Source organism: Podarcis pityusensis (genome assembly GCF_964106645.2).
Source record: "Podarcis pityusensis genome assembly, chromosome: 6".
NCBI classification, from domain to species: Eukaryota; Metazoa; Chordata; class Lepidosauria; order Squamata; family Lacertidae; genus Podarcis; species Podarcis pityusensis.
The window spans coordinates 76,784,591-76,809,069 of NC_138030.1; the positions used below are offsets into that span (position 1 = coordinate 76,784,591).

Here is a 24,479-nt window from a genome sequence, read left to right on the forward strand (position 1 = left end):
TCCTCAGTAGGGATGGCTCAAGATGTTTTGCCACCTGAGGCAGAACAGGAAATGTCTTTTGAAATTAACCCAATTTAACTTGTCATTTGATTATATTACTTTTTGGCAGGTCATAGTGTATGCTCCCAGCCAGCCCTACCCACCCGAAGTAAGCTCTTTTAAAATATCATTTTGTGGTTTGAGGTTTTTATTAACGTGGGAAAAGTTATTTGGGAATGGCTAATTATTTGTATTTTTGTTGTTTTTCACAGCGCAACACATACTCGTCGGTAAGAAATATTTTCATTTTTCTTGCTCTTAAGCTAATTCAACGCAAGAAATTCTTCCGTTCCTGGAATTATTTCTGGAAGTGATATTTAGGCATGGGTACCTGTGGAACTACAACATATTTGTACTAGAATTTCTAATTATTATTTTTTTGCAAAATCTATTTGTTTAAAAAAGACGTTTTTGAACAATTTATAAGAAAATTTGCCAAAACCTACACTTCCGACAAAATCTACGCTTCTTGCCTTATGTCCAGATTTTTCTGGACATTTCAGCAATTTCCACCCAGACAGCTTCTGACAGCTGAATCCCAGCTGTGTCTGGGAAATTCGGGACGTATGCCAACCCTATGTTGTACTCCTGCTTTGCTTTTCATGAAATGCCCCTTGCAAAAAAAACCCTATTTTGTTAATTTGTTTAGCTGCTTCTTCAGCAAGATTAAATTCAGTGGGGCTTACTTCTGATGAATCACGCATAAGATTGCACTGTTCATTCCTGAACAACTTTGGGGTCTGCTTTCAAATAAAAGCATCATTTACTTTTTTTTTGCTGGACACTCTCATTTCGTCGTTATGCCTAAAAGTCTTTATAAACAATTCATTTTGATTTCCGTGAAACAGCTTTGGGTTTATTCCCATTTCGAGCATGCCCTAATTATCAGCTGGTTTTTTTTGACAAAAGAAACATTCTTCCAACCTCTCTTCCTAATCATTATCACAGCACAAAGTCATGACTGTGAGAATAATGATGTGATGTGTGCATACGCAGTACAAATAAAATGGTTTCTGATTCCTTTTTAGCAACTGGCCAACTCTAAATATAAACACATTCAGTAAGCCACTTTCTACTCTTCTTGGTGCAGAAACCCTCACTCTAAGGGAATTGCCATTTGCTCAACTGAGCACTAAAGAGTAGTGGGTCCCCCCCCCCCCAGGGATGGGGAGTTGTGGGGTGAGAGGAACTGTAGATGAGCGCTGTGATGCAAAAGGAATATATGAATGAAGCGAGGGGAGAGGATTAGGTTATTGCTTTGAACTGCTAGCTTCTTAGAACACTCCACTTCAGTGTAACGATGACACAGGGTTCAGGATGTAGAAGCGGGATATTATCCAGCAAATATTAATAACAAGGGATATCACTTGTAAGAATGGAGTACACACAAAGTTAGCAAGTATTTCAAGAAGGCAGGTACTCCTCTATGTTGAACTAATTAGTTTCCGGTTCCTTTGCAGAGCACTATATATGGTGACAAAATCAAGGCCCAGGTACGTTTTAATTTTTCTTTGCCATCTATAGGCTTCTCTGTTACAATTAACAGCTTGATTCTGGTCCTTGTTTGCACTGGCAGATTATCCTGTGTTACTGAGGATGCTTTCACAGAGTACTGTGGAAATATGTGCCAAACACCTGAGCTACAGTCTAAATTGCTTAACAACTCAGGAGCCATGGAAGCAGCATGTGCCGTTGCGATGGCTGTGTAATTCCCCCCCCCCCCCAAGATGGTGAAGATTTAGTAAATTCAGTATTGAAAGAATATTCAGAAAACTCCATGCCTCATGGATGAGAGCTGTAAACTTCCTCTCTTGACTGCTGAAGAAATAATACGTAGCAAAATAAATAAATAAACGTTGCAATCTGGTGGAGGAATGTGGTCAAATGAGAAATGAAGAAAGACCAAAGTAGAGATATTTGCCCATCCAAAGTTAACAGTCATCATCTCTCAGCCTCACTTTCCCATCTGTAAAATCAAAATACAACAATATAGCCTAAAGCTTGTGAAGAGGACCCCAAAGAGACAAGGAATGTCAGACTTCTATTTCTTAAATGACACCCACCTCCAGCAACACAGTGGTTTGTTTAGTCAAGCTGGTTGCCCTGAGCGTGCTGGAGTCTGACCTGTAAAAGTCAATTTATAAAGATATGGTGCAAACCATGTGTGGGAACAGACCTGATCTCTCTCACACACATCAGAATTTAGCTTCAGTGAAAGCAAGTGAGTTTTCAAGCATGCAATTGCTATAGAATACTCCTGGCTTTAAGCAGAGTTCAGACGCGTTATATCCTCTTTCTAAGAAAATGAGTTGCGATTATCTCTTTATATCTCTTTAATTATATAATTGCACTTGCCCCAATGCTTTTATAATAGTACAGATCATTGCTGTGGCAACTTGCTTTGGTTTACGAGAGGGAGATCGCCGATTGTTCATGCAACAAATATTTATTTTTCCCATCTAGCTTGTCACCTGGGCAGGTGTGACATGCGACTAGTTCGCCACGGTTATATGCCCTTTGTTATTAAATTATTTTAATAAAAATTGTCGTCTAGGGAAATCTTTGTAGCTGTAGGACATTCTGCTGCCTGCACTTTGATTGCAAAATTGTTGTTGTTGTTGTTGTTGTTGTTGTTGTTTTTATTATTATCATATTCTCCCCCACAGGGCTCAAAACCCCAAGATGACATCCGAATAACCATCCAGGTAACTATAGTGTAGCCGCACTAAACCCTCTAAGTGACAAAAATGATAACAGTTGTGTTTCTCGGTAATGTTCACTTCGCATCACAAAACCAATTAGCGTTTATATTTGAGATCAGAAATTTGCTTAACAAACGGTCTTGACTGTAATGCGTGCAGAATTTTATTCTAACATGGTGTTATATTGCACTTGAAAGATTTGTTTTACAATGGCTTCTATTTCCCCCCCAATTAGAGTGGACAACCTGGGCGAGTTTGTGATAAGGTAAGTGCTGTTTCACCTCTGAGTTGGATACTAACTAACGTTGGCCTTTCGTCCAAGAAATAAGTTTGGAAGGAAGACTACCTGAATGACCAATAATGGATCAAACTTCCAATAACTGCTTTAAGGACCAAGCATTTATAAAACAAAACAAAACAAAACAAAACAAAACAAAACAAAACAAAACAAAACAAAACAAAACAAAACACCAGTGTATATGTGTCTGCAGTTGTATATCAGTACTGAGGAAATTCCACAAAAATGTAAATTATTACAGATAGTAATCTGTACTATGCATAAACTCCCCGGCTCCTAACTATTTCACTATTTATTTTTCCAAAGTAATGTTTTGTTTGGTCTTTAAGTAACCCTACAACAATCAGATAATTTTTAACAGATGCTGAAATTTTCTGCAAGTTAGCATATTAGTTGTGTTAATTCAGGAAGTAATTTCTTTCTTTTTCTACTTCACAGACCTCATCCTCCTACAACAGCCAAGCCTGTAAAATGGTAAACACATTCATATGGCTGCAGCTTGATTTCTGCTCCTTTGAGAGATCTGTCTGTTAAAACACACATAGCTCTGTGAGCTTACCCTGTGTAGCAGTGTTCCTCTTGCCTACTTGGATATTTGATAATGGGGGGTGGGGGGAGTCATTAAGAGGTTCTAAGCATGCTAGCAGGGGACACAGATGGCGCTGTAGGTTAAACCATAGCTCTCTAGGCTCCTGTTATAGGAAGAGAAAGGCCAGTTTTTTCAGGATAATTGTGGGTGACTGTGTGGGTGACAAGCTTTCTGGGAGGCCCACAGGTGGCGCTGTGGGTTAAACCACAGAGCCTAGGACTTGCTGATCAGAAGGTCGGCGGTTTGAATCCCCGTGATGGGCTGAGCTCCCGTTGCTCGGTCCCTGCTCCTGCCAACCTAGCAGTTTGTAAGCACGTCAAAGTGCAAGTAGATAAATAGGTACCGCTCCGGTGGGAAGGTAAACGGCGTTTCCATGCGCTGCCCTGGTTCGCCAGAAGCGGCTTAGTCATGCTGGCCACATGACCCGGAAGCTGTACGCCGGCTCCCTCAGCCAATAAAGTGAGATGAGCGCTGGAACCCCAGAGTCGTCCGCGACTGGACCTAATGGTCAGGGGTCCCTTTACCTTTACCTTTAATCATGCTAGCAAAGAGATTTAGCATACATGGAGCAAAGCTACAGCTATTAAAACATTTTGCCAAAGCATTTAAGGCCTTGAGACCAGTTCCAAGGCAACAAATACAGCAATGAAAGGAGAGCACGATCAGAATGTGAGATCGCAGGTCACAGTACATGATATGGCTGTGTCGTGTATTAGCCTGTACCATTATATGTGAAATTACAACTCTTCTGACAATGAATGAAATTGCTATTCAAATGTTTTTATGTTAATAGCCACCCAAACTGGCTGGGGCAACCTAGTCAGATGAGTGGGGTACAAATAAATTAATAATAATAATAATAATAATAATAATAATGGTCAGGTAGGAATCTTCTGCTTGTCTAGAGCTTTTAGCACAGGTCTAGGGGATCTTGGGTCCTCCAGCTGTTGCTGAACTACAACTCCCATCATTATGGGCCATTCTGCAACTGATGGGCGTTGTAGTCCAACAACATCTGGAGGGCCGACGGTTCCCAAACCTGCTCTAGTATTTCCAATAAGGGTTTGACAGATTAAATTATTTCCAGCCTGTGTCACTTTTCACCCAATTCCTGTATAACTCTGTGATTATTATTTTTTTAACTGCACGAAGACATTCCACAAACTTTTTTTTAAAAAAAGTTAGCATGGAAATCCACATTTTTTGTATGCATTTAAAAAAAATTAAAAAACCAAAATTAGAAGGAAGGGGGGGCGGGAAGCAAAGTCAGGCACCAGTTCTTAAAGTTAAGAGTTGTTTTGAAGGCCAGGCGGGATGGAAACAGGAGAAGAAGCAATATTAAGATGGTTTCGTAGCAGAGCTGCTGGAATGGTCCTGCTTCCCTTATTCTGCTCTGTGGACTAATGGAATGGTTGCTTCTAGTAGATCACAGTTGAGAAAGAGCCAAAGGCAGCCAGTGGAAAACCCTACTTCCTTTCTTCCTCTCTCTGCTGCAGCTGTTGAAGCATTGCCTGCCATTTTTTCTACACAGCGAGGTGACCAAAATATCTGTTTTGTGTTGTTGTTTTTTACAGAGTATACAGTCACAGGGAGGCAGTTCCTACGGCTCTAAGGTAAATACAGTGGCACCTCGGGTTACAGACGCTTCAGGTTACAGACGCTTCAGGTTACAGACTCCACTAACCCAGAAATAGTACCTCGGGTTAAGAACTTTGCTTCAGGATGAGAACAGAAATTGCGTGGCAACGGGAGGCCCCATTAGCTAAAGTGGTATCTCAGGTTAAGAACACTTTCAGGTTAAGAACGGACCTCCAGAACGAATTAAGTTCTTAACCTGAGGTACCACTGTAGCCGTGCATAATTCCTACTGGTTTCACTAGGAGTTCTTAGATGATTGTTATTTTAGTGGTCTAGAAGAACTGCTGCTGGATAGTTCCTACAGCCATGCTGCTCTGGTAATGTCAGAAACCCAAACGCACCTGGGAGGGACCCACAATGATGCAGTTCATCCTTCCCATGCAAGTTTTGTCCCAGTTTATGGGAGGGGCAGAGCAGGCATGGGAAGGAGCTCTTTGTGCAATCCTCCCATGTTCCCTCATCACAGAAATCTTCTGCACAAGATTTCCACCCATGCATGCATGCACGGTTCTTGGGATACGTCCACAGAACTTTCTTTTAAAAGAACCATGCTTTGCGCCAACTGAGTTCTTGACAGCAAGTTGTGTGTGCTCCCTGCAAACGGTTCATAAGTGCGATTTTATTTTGATTATTTAAGCCAGTCATATATTGCTCAGTTACCTAAGTTTTTAAAGAGGGATTTGCACCTGCAGTTGCATCAGTGAGAGAAACCCTTTTTGCAGCACATCCAACTAGAGAAATGGTTTAATATTATGTGTTCGTATAGTTTTAACCCACCCTTGGACCTTATGGTGAAGGGTGGGTAAGAAATCAATAATAATTAGAACAACAGCACATTTTTAAATGCAGAAATCGGTTGTCTTGAGTCTTGTCCCTGCCTGGATCAGAGCAAAAATGGCAAACATTAAGTGCATGTTCATAATGTTTTCTGAATGCAATAATTTCATGACACACTATGGTTTTCCAAAACATTTCCTTTAGTCTTAAAATATGAAGCAAATGTTATTTGTTTAATTATTCCTGTAGCCTTAAAATATGGAGGAAATACTCTCTTCAGCAGTTGGAAATTACCCCCCCCCCTTGCCTTATAATTTCCATGGCCATACCTTTTGCAAATCTTCATTCATTCATTCATTCATTCAGATTTATAATTTGCCCTTCCTCCCCAAAGGGTGTGAAGAGCAGCTCAGAATAATAATGTTACTTAAAAACCAATTCAATGCAGCTCTGTAACACACTACAGGCAGCATTTAAAACCAGCAGCGTAAAAATACTCATAAAAATTTGCCAGAGCCTGGATAAATAAGGGAAGTTTTACATGGGTTTTATTGAATGCAGGTAAAAAGGGGACCTGCCTGATTTCCTTTGGGAGACTGCTGCGTAGGTGGGGTGTCGACACTGGGAATGGTCCATCTTCATGCTATTCCTATTGATTTACCTCAGAAAGGGTCCCTCCCCAAGATAACAGATTTCAGGTTGAAAAGTACAGGTGATGGCGTTCTTTAATGTTGACAAGGTTCTTTGTGTGTATGGGCTTTAGCTGAGTGGATCCTCTACTTCGGTTGGTGGCAGTGGAGTCTCTGTGACATTCGGCGGCAGTGGATCTCCCGGCTCAGTTGGTGGCGGCAGATACCCTAATTCAGCTGGCGGCAGTGGATCCTCATCTGCAGTTGGCAACAGCGGGGTCTCTATTACTTTTGGAGGCAGTGGATCTCCTGGTTCTGTTGGCAGTGGATCCTCAAGTTCGGTCGTGAGCAGCGGATCCTCAAGTTCGGTTGTGAGCAGTGGATCCTCTTCTAAAGCTGGAGGTACAATCTGCGGCCAGGTAAGAATTGCCACAAATGCGAGGCAGAGGAACTTGCCCAAATTGTGTCATATCTTGTAGTGTTAAAAAACGGTTTCATTGTCCCTACTGTAAGCAGATGAAGAAAATTGAATAATACGAGCACTGGTTTAATTTGACTTTGTTTTCCCTTGACAAACACCTTTTTGTATCCATTCTGATTTATTGCATTGTGGGTGATGTTTCAAAATTAAAAATTCAGATTTCTATCATCATTTTTGCACCGTAAGTTGATAACGTTATCATCAGTTGCCAGCAGCTTAGCTTTCCGCTGGTTCATTTTGTAAACCACTTTCAGTTACAGGCAACTCTAAACTTATGCTGGGGTTACATTCTGGATATTGGGCCTAAATCATATTTAGTCAACACACATTGGGTTCAGCGGTGGGTGCGATTGCCAAAGTCTTTTTTTCCTGGACACCCATCCCATTCCCATCTCCTTAAAAAAACCCATTTTATTCTTTTGGCAAGCACGTAAAGCTGAATGTGCACAAGTTAAATGTGCATAAGTTGCAAGGTATTTGTATTTGAAAATAAACCCCAAAATCAAGTGGAATATACCTTCTATGAAATAAGCCCGCTCACCTTTTCCGGTGGGCAGTGTTGCAGCCAGGGATCTGGGACACTGCAGTGATCAGGTGTGAGGGCGGAGAGTTGGGTGGAGGGCCCATGTTGTCCCGGCCGTGTTGCCGGCCTTGGGTGAGGCCACGCCTAGTGTGGCCCCACTGGCCAATCAGTGCCAGTAGGGGGAGTGGCCACAGGAGATTTAACCACAGCATGGTCGGGGTCCCTCCTCTCTCGCCCTTTCGCCGGATCTTCCAATCCCATCCACCCTCTTTTCATGCTTTGCTCTGATATGACTTTGCTATGGACAAATGTTGGCCGCCATATTGTTGGTGCTGGGTACTTTGCAAATTGGTACAAGCCATTTGGTTTTCGCCTACCTTGCAGCAATCGTCACAACTTTGTGAGGTTAGGCATTGGGCGGGTGGCGCTGTGGGTTAAACCACAGAGCCTAGGACTTGCCAATCAGAAGGTCAGCGGTTCGAATCCCCGCAACAGGGTGAGCTCCTGTTGCTTGGTCTCTGCTCCTGCCAACCTAGCAGTTCGAAAGCACATCAAAGTGCAAGTAGATAAATAGGTAGGAAGGTAGGAAGATAGGTAGGAAGATAAATAGGCAGTAAGGTAAACGGCGTTTCCATGCACTGCTCTGGTTTGCCAGAAGCAGCTTAGTCATGCTGGCCACATGACCCGTAAGCTGTACGCCGGCTCCCTTAGCCAATAAAGCGAGATGAGCGCCGCAACCCCAGAGTCGGCCATGACTGGACCTAATGGTCAGGGGTCCCTTTACCTTTACTTAAGCCTTTGTTTGGATTGAGGGGATGTTGTAGACTCCACCTGCCCCTCCTCATTAAGGGTATCCTATTAAAGGGATCTGGAGGTGTGGATTCTGTCTAATGCCCAGATGTGGGCTAGGGCCATGCCACGACCTCAATGAGGACCACTTGCGGTGCCCCTATTTGATGTAAGTCACAGGGCTCCCCCTATTGGTGGTTTACCCTTAGATGGACTCCCTGTAGGGCAGGAGTCAAAATATAGTCTGGCTTTTCCCAATGCATAAGCCAAACTGCTCACATCTGTAACCAATAAAGTTGTGGCCTATTTGAACCCATAAACCTAAATACTCGTGTCCATTTGTTTTTTATCCACTAGGGAACGGAGCCTTGGCATGCAAATAAATACTGGTTGAAGAATCCATAGCAATTGTAAAAGGCATAGCTGATTACTCTGTGCAGACCGTATTTGTCTGTCTATTAAGTCTTTGTCAGCTTGATAATTAATGCCCAGTTAGTAGTTTAATTAATTGACACAATCTCTTCTCGACCAATGGAGTCAAAGATCGAAATAAATGGAGGATGATTAATATTAATGTTCATAATTTTCTCTTAGGGCTATACAACTGACGGCAATCCTTGCAAACCGGTAAGATTCCTCTGCTCTGAATTCTTTGAAGGCTTGTGTCCAGCATGGATCTTAATATCGTGAAATCTTTCCCCTGACTCAGCAGCTGTAATTTTGTATTGGGATTTAGTCTCCTGGTCTTGCTTCTCACCTGCTAATTTGGTCCCCATATTTAAAAAGGGTGGTACAGAGAGAAATACCACATTAATGTACTTGGGACCCCCACAGTGGGGGAAGCCAGCACCCCACCCTACTGTACCGAAAGTAGTGTAGACACAGGTCCACACTTAACAAAATTAATGTTTTTATTAATTATTTCTCCCACAGGGTGGATCAACATCTCAGCAAAGTTCTGGAAGTATCCAGGTAAAGGATTCCTACTGAAAATATTCCCTCATGTGGCATTTTTAATGGTTCTAATTTATCATAAATTTCTATATTATTCTTTGTTGTTTGCCTCCTAGTTGCGTAACGATATAGCGTAATGTGGCTATATACAGGATACAGTCCTCGTTTACTTCCTTTGCAAATGTTTCATATTTTTGTTGGTGTTAAAGGTGCCAATCTTTTTTTTTATATTCTGACAATATACAGTGTTTTAAATTATCTGCTTTTCAGGGTGGATCACCATCCCAGCAAACTTATGGAAGTTCCCAGGTAAAGCGGCTCTTCATTTCCCTACGTTTTAACTCATTTTGCTAAAAAAATTAAATACTGCATGATTTGCCATTTCCCTGTTCCCAAGAAAACACTGGTTTTTGTTTTGTTTCCCTTGTAGGGTGGATCGTCGTCTCAACAATCTTACGGAAGTAGCCAGGTAGAACTGTTTTGAACCTCCCTATATTTTTATGGACTAAGTATTAGTATTATTAATAATAATACTGCATCATTTGGTATTTGAAAAGCTTCCAGTTCGCGAGAAAATACTGTTTTGTTCCTTCTTTCCCTTGTAGGGGGGATCATCATCCCAACAAACTTACGGGAGTAGCCAGGTACAGCTGCTTTTAACATAATAATAATAATAATAATAATAATAATAATAAATATTGCACCATCTGGTATTTGAGAAGGTCCACTTTCACAAGTAAAGACTGTTTTTCCTCCTCCTTTCCCTTGTAGGGCGGCTCATCCCAGCAAACTGGAAGCAAACAGGTAAATTGCATATTGTATATCCCCCATTAGAATTATGGTCCAGCACACATTTGGGTCACCTGTGGGCCTTTAAGTTGGACTACAAGTCTAAACTGGACTGCATTGCTGATTATAGGCTGTGCTGTCTGGGGCTGATGGGAGTTGGAGTCCAATGGGCACAGGTTCCCCATCCCTAAACACCAAGAGCCTAGGACCCAGTTCTACATAGCTGCTGCTCCCTGTGCAAAAGCCGATAACAATGCAAAAGTCCACATTTGTATGGTTTATGCTTGCACAGACCATGATGGGTCCATGTAACAGTTTCCAGCGCTCTACCTCCTGGAAGGAGAGTACACATTCTCACGCACATCACGACTGATTGTTTCAATTAATATTTGGAGAGTACAGTGGTACCTCGGGTTACATACGCTTCAGGTTACATACTCCGCTAACCCAGAAATAGTACCTCAGGTTAAGAACTTTGCTTCAGGATGAGAACAGAAATCGTGCTCCAGCGGCACAGTGGCAGCGGGAGGCCCCATTAGTTGAAGTGGTGCTTCAGGTTAAGAACAGTTTCAGGTTAAGTACGGACCTCCGGAACGAATTAAGTACTTAACCCGAGGTACCACTATACCAACTTATCTCCAACTGGAAAATCATTTCGCTTCTCTTTTAGCAATACTGGGAAAGAACCTTTGGACCATGGGCTTTATTTGGCCCACCAGGTCTCTTCAAATGGCGCCTGAGGCCATTTTTTAAGGAAAATTCCTCCCCCTGCCAATCACGTGATGTCATTTCCTGCTCCCACCCTCATTTTCTTCTACTTTGGGCCCTTGGTCCAGAGGTTCCGCAGCCCTAATTATATTCTTTCCTAGACTGAATGTACCTTGATTTATGGAATATATACATATATATCTTGAAAGGAAGTAACTGTTGTTTTTTCCTCCCTTCCAACTTTCCACAGGGTGGTTCATATTCCCAAGGAGGCAACTATAATCCTTGTGGACTGGTAAGTCCCTTTCTCGTTGTTTGTTAACTTAGTTTAAGATATTTGGCTATAAAGTGCCAACTTCCCTGCTGGCTTTTGAAGTTGGATCTTTAACTGATAGCATATTATGCATTAAGCAACAGTTTAAATAAACCAGAGTGCCTTAAAAATGTATTATTTTTTCCCTTCCAGGATGGTTATACCGGTAAAATAACCAGCAGTAGCAACTGTCCACAGGTAAAATTTCTATGTCTTCTATGATCTTACACTAACAGGTGAAACCACAAGCAAGGTGTCTGTGGATGGGAGTGTGCTATTGTTGTTGTTTAGTCATTTAGTTGTGTCCGACTCTTCATGACCCCATGGACTAGAGCACGCCTGGCTATAGCTACACCAAATGTCCACAGTTAAGCATTTTCAGTGAGAAAAGCAGGGAGTTTCTGCTCTCGAATGCCCCATTTCAAGAGTTACTCAGTCCCTTTTTCCTTAATATGGGACCTCTTCCTAACTATGTGACACCAGGCAATCCCTGGCACCTTTTGAAGACTTTTCTAAGCAAACAAAATATGCATAGGCAAACACAATTGCCCTCGCTCCACATAATTCACTTCCACTGAAAGCTTATCCAGTACAGTCGTACCTTGGTTTTCAAACAGCTTAGTTCTTGAACGTTTTGGCTCCCGAACGCTGCAAACCCGGAAGTGACTGTTCCGGTTTGTGAACTGTTTTTGGAAGCCGAACATCTGACGGGGCTTCCGCAGCTTCCGATTGGCTGCAGGAGCTTCCTGCAGCCAATCAGAAGCCGCGGTTTGGTTTCCGAATGTTTTGGAAGTTGAACGGACTTCCGGAATGGATTCCGTTCGACTTCCAAGGTACGACTGTACTGCCATCTGGCTCCATGCAGGAATTGTAGGAATGTGCGCTTTCAGAAGCACCTGTGTGTCATTTAGTGGGTCTAAGCAGGAATAGTTGCTAATGTAATATTTTGAATACTTCAAAGTAATGCGTGTTTTCTCCATAGCGCGGACAAAGTGGATCATATAGCGGCGGCGGCAGCAGCAGCAGCAGCCAATATGGACAGGTAAAAGCTTTCGATGTGTAATAAAACTGATGGATTTCCTAAAAAGTTTTATTCCGTTTCTGCTTCTAAATATAGAAAGTAACTTAGTGCAGAGATTTTAAAGTGGCCACCAAATCTGTTTTGCAATTATTATTATTATTATTTGTATAGGTTGGCTCATATGGCAGCAGCAACAGCCAATACGGACAGGTAAAAATACCTTTTTCATATATAGCATATATAATATGTGCAATATATGGGAGTTATAGTATACAAGCAACGCTTTTAAGCTCTCCGCCCTGCTTTCCAGGCTCTGGGATTCTCTCGTGGGACTGTCCAAGTTTCCCTGAGATCTCGCAAGAGCATCCCAGAGCCTGATAAGTAAGGAAGAGAGATTAAAAGTTATTTCTGTGCCAGGAAAGCACAGTGCAAAAAGAGCTTTTAAGCTCCTCACCTTCCATGCATTTAATCTGTGTGGTTTCAGCCAGCTGGCCTTCAACAGCGCAAGATTAAATTTAAACAAGTTAAATGCGTGTAAGACAAAATCATACTGTATGCCAGATGCGAGGAGTCTTTTTCATCCTGAGGGCCGCAGTCACTTCTGGGCAGCCAACCGAGGGCCACATGCCAGCACGCAGAGATCTAAAAAATAAAATAGAAAGTAGTTTGGTGCAGATATGTTAAAGTAATCCTTTGGTAGTAATAAACGTTTTCTCTGCAGAGTGGATCATACGGTGGCGGCAGCAACCAATTTGGACAGGTAAAACCACTTTTAATATACAGTTTATAGTTTATCTAATATATGTGCTAGTAATAGTATACTCTAGGTGTAGGGGACATTTTTCAGCCTCGGGGCCACATTCTCATCTGTGGAGCATTTTGAGGGCCACATGATATCCCAGAGATATGGGAAGTAAAAGTAAAAATGAAATAGAAATAATAATAATAATAATAATAATAATAATAATAATTTAATTAATAAATAATTTTAGTATTTATACCCAGCCCATCCTGCCGGGTTTTCCCAGCCACACTGGGCAGCTTCCAATACATATAAAAACATAATAAAGCGTCCAACATTAAAACCTACCTGATACAGGGTTGCCTTCAGATGTCTTCTAAAAGTTGTGTAGTTCATTATCTCCTTGACATCTGATGGGAGGGTGTTCCACAGGGACGGTGCCACTGCCGAGAAGGCCATCTGCCTGGTTCACTGTAACTTCGCTTCTCACAGTGAGGGAACTGCCAGAAGGCCCTCGGAGGAGGACCTCAGTGTCCAGGCTGGGGTGTGTGTGTGGAGATGCTCCTTCGGGCATACTGGACTGAGGCTGTTTAGGGCTTTAAAGGTCAGCACCAACACTTTGAATTGTGCTCGGAAATGTACTGGGAGCCAATGTAGATGTTTTAGGACTGGTGTTACAGTATATGGTCCTGGTGGTCACTCCCAGTCACCAGTCTAGCTGCCACATTCTGGATTAGTTGTAGTTTCCGAGTCACCTTCAAAGGTAGCCCCACGTAGAGCGTATTGCAGTGGTCCAAGCGGGAGATTACCAAATCATGCACCCGTCAAACTGTCTGAGGGCAAGTGGGGTCTCAGTCAGCGTACCAGATGGAGCTGGTAGACAGCTGCCCTGGCAACAGAATTGACTTTTTCCTCCATGGACTTCTGTGTTCCTAATGAGCTTGTGACTGCAGGGTTGCAGGTCCAGGCCCAGAAAGTAGCTTTGTGCAGATATATTAAATTAATCCTTCTGTAACAAATGTTTTCTCTGCAGAGTGGATCGTATGGTGGTGGCAGCAACCAATACGGACAGGTAAAATTTAAACCAATACAGACAGGTAAAATTTAAAATAATAGAGAAAATAATTTGGTGCAGATATATTAAAGTAACCCTTCTATAATAAATGTTTTCTCTGCAGAGTGGATCGTACGGTGGTGGCAGCAACCAATACGGACAGGTAAAAACACTTTTAATAGACAGTTTATAGAGTATATAATAGATATGCTAGTAATAGACTGTCTACTCTAGATGTGGGGAAACGTTTTCAGCCCCGGGGCCACATTCTCATCTGGGAAGCCTTCTGAGGGCCACACGCCAACACACAGAGATTTAGGAAATAAAAGTAAAAATAATACAGAAAGTATCTTTGTGCAGATATCTTAAAGTAATCCTTCTGTAACGAATGTTTTCTCTGCAGAGTGGCTCATACGGCAGCAGCAACAAATTTGGACAGGTAAAAAGACTTTTAATAGCATATCCTAGTTGTGGGGAATCCTTTTCAGTCTTGAGGGCCGCCTTCCCTTCTGGGCAACCTTCCAAGGGCCATATGCCAGATGTCATGGATTTGATGAACACAGAGGAATAGTGGGAGGAACTAGCCGGGGAACCCCCAAGTCTGGGGATTGCTGGTGAGATGACGAAGAGTAGTCAGTGGGAGAAGACTGGGAGGAGGAGGTGTCAGAAGATGAGGAGGTAACAGGCTATAGTGAGCAGGAAGAGGCTGTGGTAGAGGGAAGTTCAGAAGTAGGAGTGGACGCAGGAGAGGAGGGAAGCCAAGAGGCAGAGATGAGTCCAGCTGGTGAAGAGGCATGGTTGTCTCTTTCTCTTGCTGTGACAAACTCCCGTCCCCCTGAACCAGAAGAGGCGTGAAAAGGGCAGAGGAGAGGTTGGCTCCACATAGGCATAGTCTCACATTGCTTGGGGAAAGCCTTGGAGGGGATGGTACTTAGATGGCTATGGAGAGGCAGGGACCTTCAGTCTTGGCAGACCACTGGGAATGAGCTGCTCTGCTCATTAGGCCTGACACTCAACCGAGTCTGTGGAGGTTGTGCTTTAGCTAATAAAGAGTTAACGCCATCTTTGAACTATGTGGTATCGACTGACAGGCTCTTGTGAAACCAGCAGACAGAGATACAAGAAATAAAATTTAAAATAATAGAGAAAATAGTTTGGTGCGGATATATTAAAGTAATCCTTCTGTAATAAATGTTTTCTCTGCAGAGTGGATCATACGGTGGTGGCAGCAACCAATACGGACAGGTAAAAACACTTTTAATAGACAGTTTATAGAGTATATAATATATATGCTAGTAATAGACAGTCTACTCTAGATGTGGGGGAACTTTTTCAGCCCGGGGTCCACATTCTCATCTGGGAAGCCTTCTGAGGGCCACACGCCAACACACACAGAGAGAGGAAATAAAACTAAAAATAATATAGAAAGTATCTTTGTGCAGAAATATTAAAGTAATCCTTCTGTAATGAATGTTTTCTCTACAGGGTGGCTCATATGGCAGTGGCAACAAATTTGGACAGGTAAAAAGACTTTTAATAAACAGCATACCCTAGTTGTGGGGAACCTTTTTCAGTCTTGAGGGCCACCTTCCCTTCTGGGCAACCTTCCAAGGGCCATATGCCAGATGTCATGGACTTGTTGGACACAGAGGAATGGTGGGAGGAACTAGCCGGGGAACCCCCAAGGGAAGAAGACTCAGAGCCTTTAATATGCAGGTTAAAGAGTATATATGTGCTAGTAATAGACAGTATACGCCAGGTGTGGGGAACCTTTTGCATCATGAGGCCATAAAAAGTGGATTATTTAAAATGTTCCATCTATGCTAACTTTCGTCTTCTCCACTTTCTGTTAAACAATATTTATTTTAAGTCAAGGTGTCAGAAATCATTCATTTCTTTTCCCCACGAAAAGTCCGAGATTGTTATTATTGATAAATGCCAACCATATTATTTCTTTTGACTTTACCTCCCTTAATTCCCACTACCATTACTCCATATTGAGTAAATTCTTCTGTCCATGTCCATTTAAAAATCTCTCCACTGTGATCACATATTGGGCTAATATTCCCTATTTTTTTTCTTATTATATATCCTTTAGTTCATGCCCATTTCCATATGTTCAAATTCCACTCCCTGTTGTATTTCCATTTCTTGTTGTGTTTATGATAGTATCCTGATCTCCTCCTTTAGGACCTTCTATTTTTTATTTTTCCAGCCTTAGAAACAATATATAGAAAGTAGGCTTGTGCATATATATTAAAGTAATCCTTCTAAAATAAACGTTTTCTCTGCAGAGTGGCTCATATGGCAGCAGCAACCAATTTGGACAGGTAAAAACACTTGTAATATACCGTTTATAGAGTATATAATATACGTGCTAGTAATAAACAGTATATACCGGGGGGGGGGGGGCTTTTTCAGCCTGAGAACCGCATTTCCTTCTGAGCAGTCTTCTGAGGGCCACACGCCAGCACACACAAACATAGAAAATAAAATAAGAGTGAGATAGGAAGTAACTGTGCAGATATATTCAAGTAACCCTCTTGCAATAAATGTTTTCTGTACAGGGTGGGTCATACGGTGGCGGCAGCAGCCAATTTGGACAGGTAATTTATCTATCTATCTATCTATCTATCTATCTATCTTTCTATCTATCTATATCTCCATAAGATTTTTATTTTTTTTAACCTGCTTCTGAATATAGAAAGTACAGTCATACCTCGGGTTGAATGTGCTTCAGGTTGAATGCTTTCGGGTTGCGCTCCGCGGCAACCCGGAAGTAACGGAGCGTGTTACTTCTGGGTTTCGCCGCTCGCGCATGCGCAGACGCTCAAAATGGCGTCACACGCATGCGCGGAAGCGGCAAAACGCGACCTACGAAGACGCGCTGTCGCGTCTTACGTTCTATTCAGGATGCAAACGGGGCTCCGGAACGGATCCCGTTCGCATCCCGAGGTACCACTGTAGCTTAGATTGTGTACACAGCATAAATGTGGGGTGCTGTGTCACCCCATAGAAGACATCCATTCACTTTGAATGCTGGTTGGAGAACAGGACTCTGTGTCTGTCTGTGGTCTTTCATTGTGTGTGACTGTGTTTTATATCTGTCTACACACACACAGGGTTATAGTTCGCATCAAACACTACTGTGGGGTTCTTAGGCTGTGTACCCACCATACATTTAAAGCACACACCCCCCTCAATAATTCTGGGAGTTTCACAGACCTGCAATTCCCAGCTCCCTTAACAAACTACATCTCCAAGGACTGTGGTGGTGAGGGTGAATGTGTGGTGTGTACAGACTCATAGGCTGTAGGTTTTAAAGGTGGGGTAGGCAGAGAAACAAAGGTGGACCAACCAGCTCATCTAGTGCCCTGGCAGGTTGTGCGAAAGCCCTCCTCCTCTGCCCTATTCTCATTTGCCTGTTTTAATTTACTGATTTCCAGTTACAATTCAGCAGATTACATAGCTCTGCAAGGGCAGAAATACAGTTGTGGGCTGGCATCGTTCCTTCCCTGGTTTGGGGGGGGAGGCATGTCAGGGAACGAGCAAAGGTTTAGGATTATCGGAATCCATGACTGTAAGATGCATTTAAGGATGGTGACCCAGACCAAGTTATTTAGAGTAAGGTTACCAGACGTCCCGGTTTCCCGGGGACAGTCCCTGGATTTACAAATCAGTCCTCGACAAAATCAATCTATTTAGTAGGAAATATTTAGGAAATAGTAGGAAATATTTACAGGGATGCAGGTGGCGCTGTGGGTTAAACCACAGAGCCTAGGACTTGCCGATCAGAAGGTCGGTGGTTCGAATCCCCATGACGGGGTGAGCTCCCGTTGCTTGGTCCCTGCTCCTGCCAACCTAGCAGTTCGGAAGCACGTCAGAGTGCAAGTAGATAAATAGGTACCGCTCCGGCAGGAAGGTAAACGGCGTTTCCGTGCACAGCTCTGTTTCGTCAGAAGCAGTTTAGTCATGCTGGCCACATGACCCGGAAGCTGTACGCCGGCTCCCTCGGCCAATAAAGCGAGATGAGCGCCGCAACCCCAGAGTCAGTCACGACTGGACCTAATGGTCAGGGGTCCCTTTACCTTTACCTTTACCTATAACCCACCTTAAGCATGAGAAAAGTCCACCAGAAATCTATGGGATGTAGCCAACTAAAGTAGGCCCGGTGAAATCAATGGGCCTACCAGTAAATGAATCCTAATCCATTCATGTCAGTGGTTCTAATCTGGGTAGTATCCAACCATGGTCATACTCAATCTCTTCAGTTGCCTTGAGGCTCAGTTCCTAGAACTCCTGAGCTTTTTTGCTCCGGACTGGAGCACATGAAACGCAGACTGGGTGCTTTCTCCTGATCTGTTCTTGGCATGCTCCCTTTCTCCTCTGCCATTATGGCAGTTCTGACCTAACATCAATGAGGTTAGGGCTATGAAGATAACCATGGTTCTGGGCAGGGGACCTGGGGTGAGATCTTCCTCTCCAAGTGTAGATCTCTATCTCTTTCTCCGTCCTCAGAGAGGGAGATCCACTCTATCCTAGTGCCTCTTCCAGAGACCATATTATTGCAGGGCTGATGCAGATGTCTTAAATCAAGCTGGTATCTCAGCAGAAAAATCTGTTTTTTAAAAAATAACAACAATAATAAACTGTATCCTTTGCAGGGTGGAACATACGGCAGTAGCAGCAGCAGCAGTACCCAATATGGAAAGGTAAAAACACTTTAAAAAGACACATGATAGAGGGCTTGGTCACTCAATCAATCTAATCTTTTGTCAACCATCCATTACAGAGAGACCAAAATATGAAATAATAACAAAGTTCAGCCTCTGTAGAACCAGTTAATAAATATCAAAACTGACAGGTTAGGAAATAACAAACATAACAGGTCTAAGAGATATTGCAACCTTCAGATATATTTCCCCCCGGTCGGTAATAAATTTATTGAACACCTCAATAAAGATACTCAAAAGGGTCTCTAAAGATCAAATGATTTCTTTCTTTCTTTAACACTTTGTATATATATATATATATCCCTTGACACTTGAGATGTCTATTTTCAGAGCCCACCTTATTTAAGTTGTTTTACACACTGTTTTCAATACTGTGTTTTCATACTGATGTTTTTTTAATTGTTGTAAACATCCCTGGGGCCTTAGGGTGAAGGGTGGATAATTAATAATACCAATAATACTTGCTAATGCGCAAAGTATACACAGAGATCCAGTAAATAAAATGCAAATAAGTATCTCTGCTTATTTCTGCTCCCGAATAGAGGAAGTAGCTTTGTGCAGATAGGTTAAGCTAATCCTTTGTTCAATAAGATGTATTTTTTTCTGTACAGGGTGGATCATTTGGTGGTGGCAGCAGTCAGTATGGACAGGTAAAACATTGTTTTAATATTATAGCATATGTGCAGATTATTCCATGGAGAGATGGGGATATCAAGCCTATACTTAGGCTGGATGTTGGAACTAAAGATACACTTCTGCTTTGCCAAGGAAAAAGGCATGCTCAGCCCTGAAGGGCAGGAAAAATATACACAAGTAGAAGATGCAAAGAAGTCATAAAAAAGCAACAGATGCCCACAGTCTTCCAGTAAATACTGCCGGTGCCCCATCAGTTCAGGAACTGGGCTGGTGATGACAATCTACATGTACCCAAACATGGAGGGATGCACATCACACACACAACATGCAAGACATGGGACAGTGCCCCCCCCCTCCATCTCCCCCAGTGACAGAGCCGGCAACAAACCTCTGGTGTTCCTTAGTATGCAGCCTTCAGTTCCAGGCTCCTTAACCCATGATATTTATGCGGTTTTTCTCATGGTAAATAATTGGGTTCCTTATTTTACTTTTTGGCAGGGATCGCAGACTGGTGGACGTTACGGCAATATCATTTGCGATCAGGTAAGAGTAGCCCTTCTGTGTTGCACCTTACACTTGGCATGTGATGTGCTGATTATCCCCAGGAGATAACATTTCACTTGTTTCTGAAATGAAATCCTAAAGGGATACTCTCACAGTTTTTCCCCCCTCAAAGTTTTTTTTTAAGCGTAGTCATCTTGCTCAGTTACCTTTTCTACTTTCCTGAATTCAACTCATTTAAAAAATAAATAAATCATAAGCATGAATATTATTTTGTCTGAAATCTTCTACTTCACATTCTTCAAACAGTCTTTTCGATATTATAAGGTGATACAACTGAAACTAGAATTTTTAAAAGCTGGTAGGACATTACATTTGTCTTGCAGTGCATTACATTTGCACAAAATGATTATACAGGATGGAATTAGTGCTTTTTTCCTGATTAATTTGCCGGGCTAAAGGAAAGGCAGGAGAAAATAAGACATTTGGCTGGGGAAAGCCATTTTCACAACTCTTTATGTTTCTAATATCTGTACTTCAACTTTTAAAACCCATGGAATCTGATATAAAAATGGCTGTCTTCTGCTTTCTCTCACATTTTAACGAACAGCATCCCCTAGTGGCACATTTCAGATTGACAAACACTCCTAGGTCTGTTGATGATATACACATTTTTCACTTTTATACCTATATATCTTGGTGGTTTCCATCACAGAATCCTGTTTCATCAAAGTACTGACAGTTAACCACTAAAGCCCATTAAACCCTTAAAGAACTACAGTTCCTTAAAGTTCCCTGGAGGAGGGGATGCTAAACCATTTCAGTTAGTACTATTGATGCATTCCTAGCTTTGGGCGAGGGACACCTTATATTTAGATATCACAAATTAGTCTCTTGGTTCTGTTTTTCAAAATATATAACAATATACTATTTCCCCCTCTGCAGGGTGATGCCTCTACTTACGGAGGAAAAGCTGTGGTAAATATTTTTCATTTGCAATATTTTAAAATATCAGTTTAGGCATTGCCTAAGTTGAATTAGGGGTCCACACATTATCCTTTGAATCGGAAGAATATGACTCTCAGATTTGAACCCTGTAATCATCGCTCATGCTCAGGAACCTAAGACTTGACTAACAAATATTCTAGAGTAGGCAACTGTTACAGACTGTTTCAAACTGCAGCCGGTGAAGGAAGTGATAATTCAAATCTTGATATGGCTGCACTACTAAATGGAACCTAATACCAGAAATTTTCTGTAGCCTTCCAGGTATGAGAGAAAGCTGGCTGGCTTTCCTTATTATATCACGAGGCTGCTGCACAATTTCTCACTATTGCACAGTTGTGGCACTAGCGATTTCCATTGATCTATTGCATTTGGACCATTGCACATTTTATATTGCCTCAGGGGCAGGGAATGTCAGGGACCTGAGGGCTGAGTTCAGCTTCCACTTTCATGGGTCACAAATTGAATGGGCATTATTTTAGGATATTTTTTTTTAAAAAAAAAAACCTTTCTGTTTTCATTTCATTCCATGCCACTTATCTCGACAGAGCTCAGCAAACTGTAGAGGCAAAAGGGACGTAGCAGCTCAAGTAAGTACTCTTTGGTTTCCACATGCTGGATTTGCTCCAAATATGCTTCTAAAGAGCATATTTGTGCAAACAAAGCCACAGAGGGATTCGTTCAGCATCTGCTAACTTGGGTTTATGTTTTCCCCTTACAGGAGGCATTCACAGCTTTCATCAGAAAGATTCAGGAAAAAAGAGTAAGCATTACCCATTACCATAATCTCAGTTTTAACTCTTAAAAGAGTCAGCAGGATTGGATTTTATTGGCAGCACTGGCTCATATGCTCTTAAAATTGTATAAATATATGTAGCTGTATCAACAGGATGCAGGATTCTTTGCCAGCTTTGAGGTCAAGAGAATAAATGCTTTCAAAAACTGTTTCAGGAAGTAGATAACTGCACACGGGTTCATGTACATTAGCAGAGAGTTTTAGTCATACATTCTTGACCCTTTGTGTTGGGTCGTGGTGTGAGTGTGGTATTTGTAAACTGCCTGGTTCCAGCTACCCATGGTATTCTCTGTGGTGTTGTGTACCTAGGCACTTTTCCTAATGTGACATTATAATAATTTTTATTTGACTTGTATATTTGTCACCTCTGTATAGTCCAAGCCTTGGTCTGATGCCATTACTATATCTCTTGCAGGAAAACATGAACTTCTTGGATGAAGTTCATGTTTTCCTGCAAGAGATATAGTAATGGCATCAGACCAGGGCAGTTTTAACTGGTCCTTGCTAGTTTTACCAAATGATAACAAAGCAGAACTTTCAGCCAAATAGAAAAGAAAAAAACAGTTATTCCATAATTATATATTACCTCTCTCTCTCTCTCTCTCTCTCTCTCTCTCTCATCTTTGATGTTTGTATGTTTCATTTTTTATATGCAAATGTACATATTGTACAATATGCTCTTCCTGAGGATGTGCTCTGTAAGCAGAAAGACCTCACTAATAGATGGCGCCAACTTTATTATGGAGCCTGAACACTCATGGGTGAATTGGCCAGTTTGTGTGGCAAAATATATCAGTCTTTTGAGCTAGGTTAAGTTGAGAAAGAGAAATGCGGTGAGCTTCTTAACTGCAGAGATTTGAACCCAGCTCTTTCACATCTAGTGGAGGGAAGTCAACCTTCCCACTGCTGTTGATTCTCCCTTATAATGCACTGCAGACAAGAGTGTTGAGTGTGTTTCAAGGTGTATGCTAGGTTTATACAGAGTAATGCAGAGGCCCCGCAGGCCTACCTAAAACAATATTTTGTAAAATGCAGGTGTTCCTCAGTGGACAAGGTGATATGGAAAAGTTCCCTGAACATAGGAATGTTGAAGAGCACTGCTCTCAGATATAAGCATAAATGTTATCTAAAACTAATCTTTTCTTTCCTTACTTCCCAAGGCACTTCCTGTAATCAGAAAGGCACGGAGTGTGAAAAGCGCTCTCACCAGAAAGACTCGGAGTGAAAAAGTAAGCGCTACTTGTATATATCATAGAATTGTAGAGTTGGAAGGGATCACAAGGATCCTCTAGTCCAACCCCCTGCAATGCAGGAATCTTTTGGCCAACATGGGACTCAAACCCACAACCCTGAGAATGGAAGGGAAAGCTGTGGCATGTTTCCAACCCAGTGGTGTGTGTTGGCTTCCTCCCATTCTCCTTTGCACTATCTTTCAAATCCTTTTTGTTTGTTGTTTTAACGTTCAGCTCAGGGAGATTGTAGAGGTTGCTCTAGAAAGTCCCATCCTGTTCAATCTTCTCTGCCAATCCAAATATTTTTTTTTAAAATAGTTGGAAGATATGCTCCAGTACCGATTTCTTTCTATGCTCCTCCCACCCAGCCTGAATTACTGGAATAAAATGTTATGTTGAGAGCAGAACTCCTAATCGGCTTTGTCCTCCAACACTCATTCAGAGATGGGGAAGATCCAAGAAGAGCTTTTTCAAAATTTGATCCCTTGTTATATCTCTGCCCCCGCAACGGGGTGAGCTCCCGTTGCTCAGTCCCAGCTCCTGCCCACCTAGCAGTTTGAAAGCACGTCAAAGTGCAAGTAGATAAATAGGTACCACTCCGGCGGGAAGGTAAACGGCGTTTCCATGCACTGCTCTGGTTCGCCAGAAGCGACTTAGTCATGCTGGCCAAATATCCTGGAAGCTGTACACCGGCTCCCTCGGCCAATAAAGCGAGATGAGCACCGCAACCCCAGAGTCGGTCACGACTGGACCTAATGGTCAGGGGTCCCATTACCTTTACCTATATCTCTGCAGTTCTTTCTGAGCTTCAGGTGGCCCACATCATATTTTGCAAAGTGGCTGACCAAACTCTTAGTATGGTACAGAATAGTTTGCTTGATGTTCGTTCAGATAAAAGCAAGACCTTAAAACTTTCCCTTGTCTCTCTCTCTGCAGGCTCGCGCTCTGATCAGAGCAGCTCGGAGTGAAAAAGTAAGAACTGCCTGACACCATTTTCTTCATTTTGACTCTTCAGCGCCTGTTGTATTTGCTAGTGCCAAAATTAACTGTTTGTACTGTAGAGGTGTTAAAATAAAGTGCAGGAAATAGCTTTTAACTTAGAAGCTAACACAATGCTTGCGCCTAGCAAGAGGCAGGAAGAAGCAAGACTCTCTCGCTGCAGACTGGTGGAGCGTTATAACATTTACAAATCAAGAAGGAACAGGTTGACCTGTACCTGTGGTATTTTGGAACATGTGGCTGGTCTAACTAATCCCTATCTCTGAACTTACCTTTTTACATGATGTAATCTTTCTCTGATAACACTCAGCTTTCTCCTGTGTTTTCATGCTGCCACCCGCAAAAGACATATTTAGGTTTATGTTTCAATTTTTGTGTTATATGTGTGTTACTGTACTCAGTGGAATAATCTCAATAAACAAATTACAAATAAAATAAAAGAAGAAGTGTTGTTTGGGCTGCGTGAGGAGAGCTAAACGCAGCCCTACGGTGTAGTTAATGGAAGAAATGATTTGGGCCTTACAGTATTTC

The 24,479-nt window shown here is 42.2% G+C and overlaps 1 protein-coding gene across 12 annotated transcripts in view; it reads left to right on the top strand.

Moving 5' to 3' along the window:
- The first annotated feature begins 1,455 nt into the window (after positions 1 to 1,455).
- Positions 1,456 to 24,479, top strand: part of LOC308478657 (uncharacterized protein) — a 49,597-nt gene continuing 26,573 nt past the window's right edge. For all 12 annotated transcript variants that reach the window (XM_081008579.1, XM_081008583.1, XM_081008585.1 and 9 more), the window contains exons 1-32: positions 1,456 to 1,532; positions 2,706 to 2,744; positions 2,977 to 3,006; positions 3,478 to 3,513; positions 5,203 to 5,241; positions 6,807 to 7,091; positions 9,060 to 9,092; positions 9,399 to 9,437; positions 9,690 to 9,728; positions 9,850 to 9,888; positions 10,025 to 10,063; positions 10,191 to 10,223; positions 11,167 to 11,211; positions 11,383 to 11,427; positions 12,212 to 12,271; positions 12,422 to 12,460; positions 12,972 to 13,010; positions 14,026 to 14,064; positions 14,171 to 14,209; positions 14,450 to 14,485; positions 15,253 to 15,291; positions 15,532 to 15,567; positions 16,341 to 16,376; positions 16,614 to 16,652; positions 18,711 to 18,758; positions 19,391 to 19,429; positions 19,914 to 19,958; positions 20,862 to 20,894; positions 21,470 to 21,511; positions 21,643 to 21,684; positions 22,878 to 22,946; positions 23,886 to 23,921. In XM_081008579.1, coding sequence (XP_080864705.1) covers positions 3,511 to 3,513; positions 5,203 to 5,241; positions 6,807 to 7,091; positions 9,060 to 9,092; positions 9,399 to 9,437; positions 9,690 to 9,728; positions 9,850 to 9,888; positions 10,025 to 10,063; positions 10,191 to 10,223; positions 11,167 to 11,211; positions 11,383 to 11,427; positions 12,212 to 12,271; positions 12,422 to 12,460; positions 12,972 to 13,010; positions 14,026 to 14,064; positions 14,171 to 14,209; positions 14,450 to 14,485; positions 15,253 to 15,291; positions 15,532 to 15,567; positions 16,341 to 16,376; positions 16,614 to 16,652; positions 18,711 to 18,758; positions 19,391 to 19,429; positions 19,914 to 19,958; positions 20,862 to 20,894; positions 21,470 to 21,511; positions 21,643 to 21,684; positions 22,878 to 22,946; positions 23,886 to 23,921 — 1,395 coding nt within the window. In that variant the 5' untranslated portion in view covers positions 1,456 to 1,532; positions 2,706 to 2,744; positions 2,977 to 3,006; positions 3,478 to 3,510. The remainder of the gene's footprint in view (positions 1,533 to 2,705; positions 2,745 to 2,976; positions 3,007 to 3,477; positions 3,514 to 5,202; positions 5,242 to 6,806; positions 7,092 to 9,059; positions 9,093 to 9,398; positions 9,438 to 9,689; positions 9,729 to 9,849; positions 9,889 to 10,024; positions 10,064 to 10,190; positions 10,224 to 11,166; positions 11,212 to 11,382; positions 11,428 to 12,211; positions 12,272 to 12,421; positions 12,461 to 12,971; positions 13,011 to 14,025; positions 14,065 to 14,170; positions 14,210 to 14,449; positions 14,486 to 15,252; positions 15,292 to 15,531; positions 15,568 to 16,340; positions 16,377 to 16,613; positions 16,653 to 18,710; positions 18,759 to 19,390; positions 19,430 to 19,913; positions 19,959 to 20,861; positions 20,895 to 21,469; positions 21,512 to 21,642; positions 21,685 to 22,877; positions 22,947 to 23,885; positions 23,922 to 24,479) is intronic.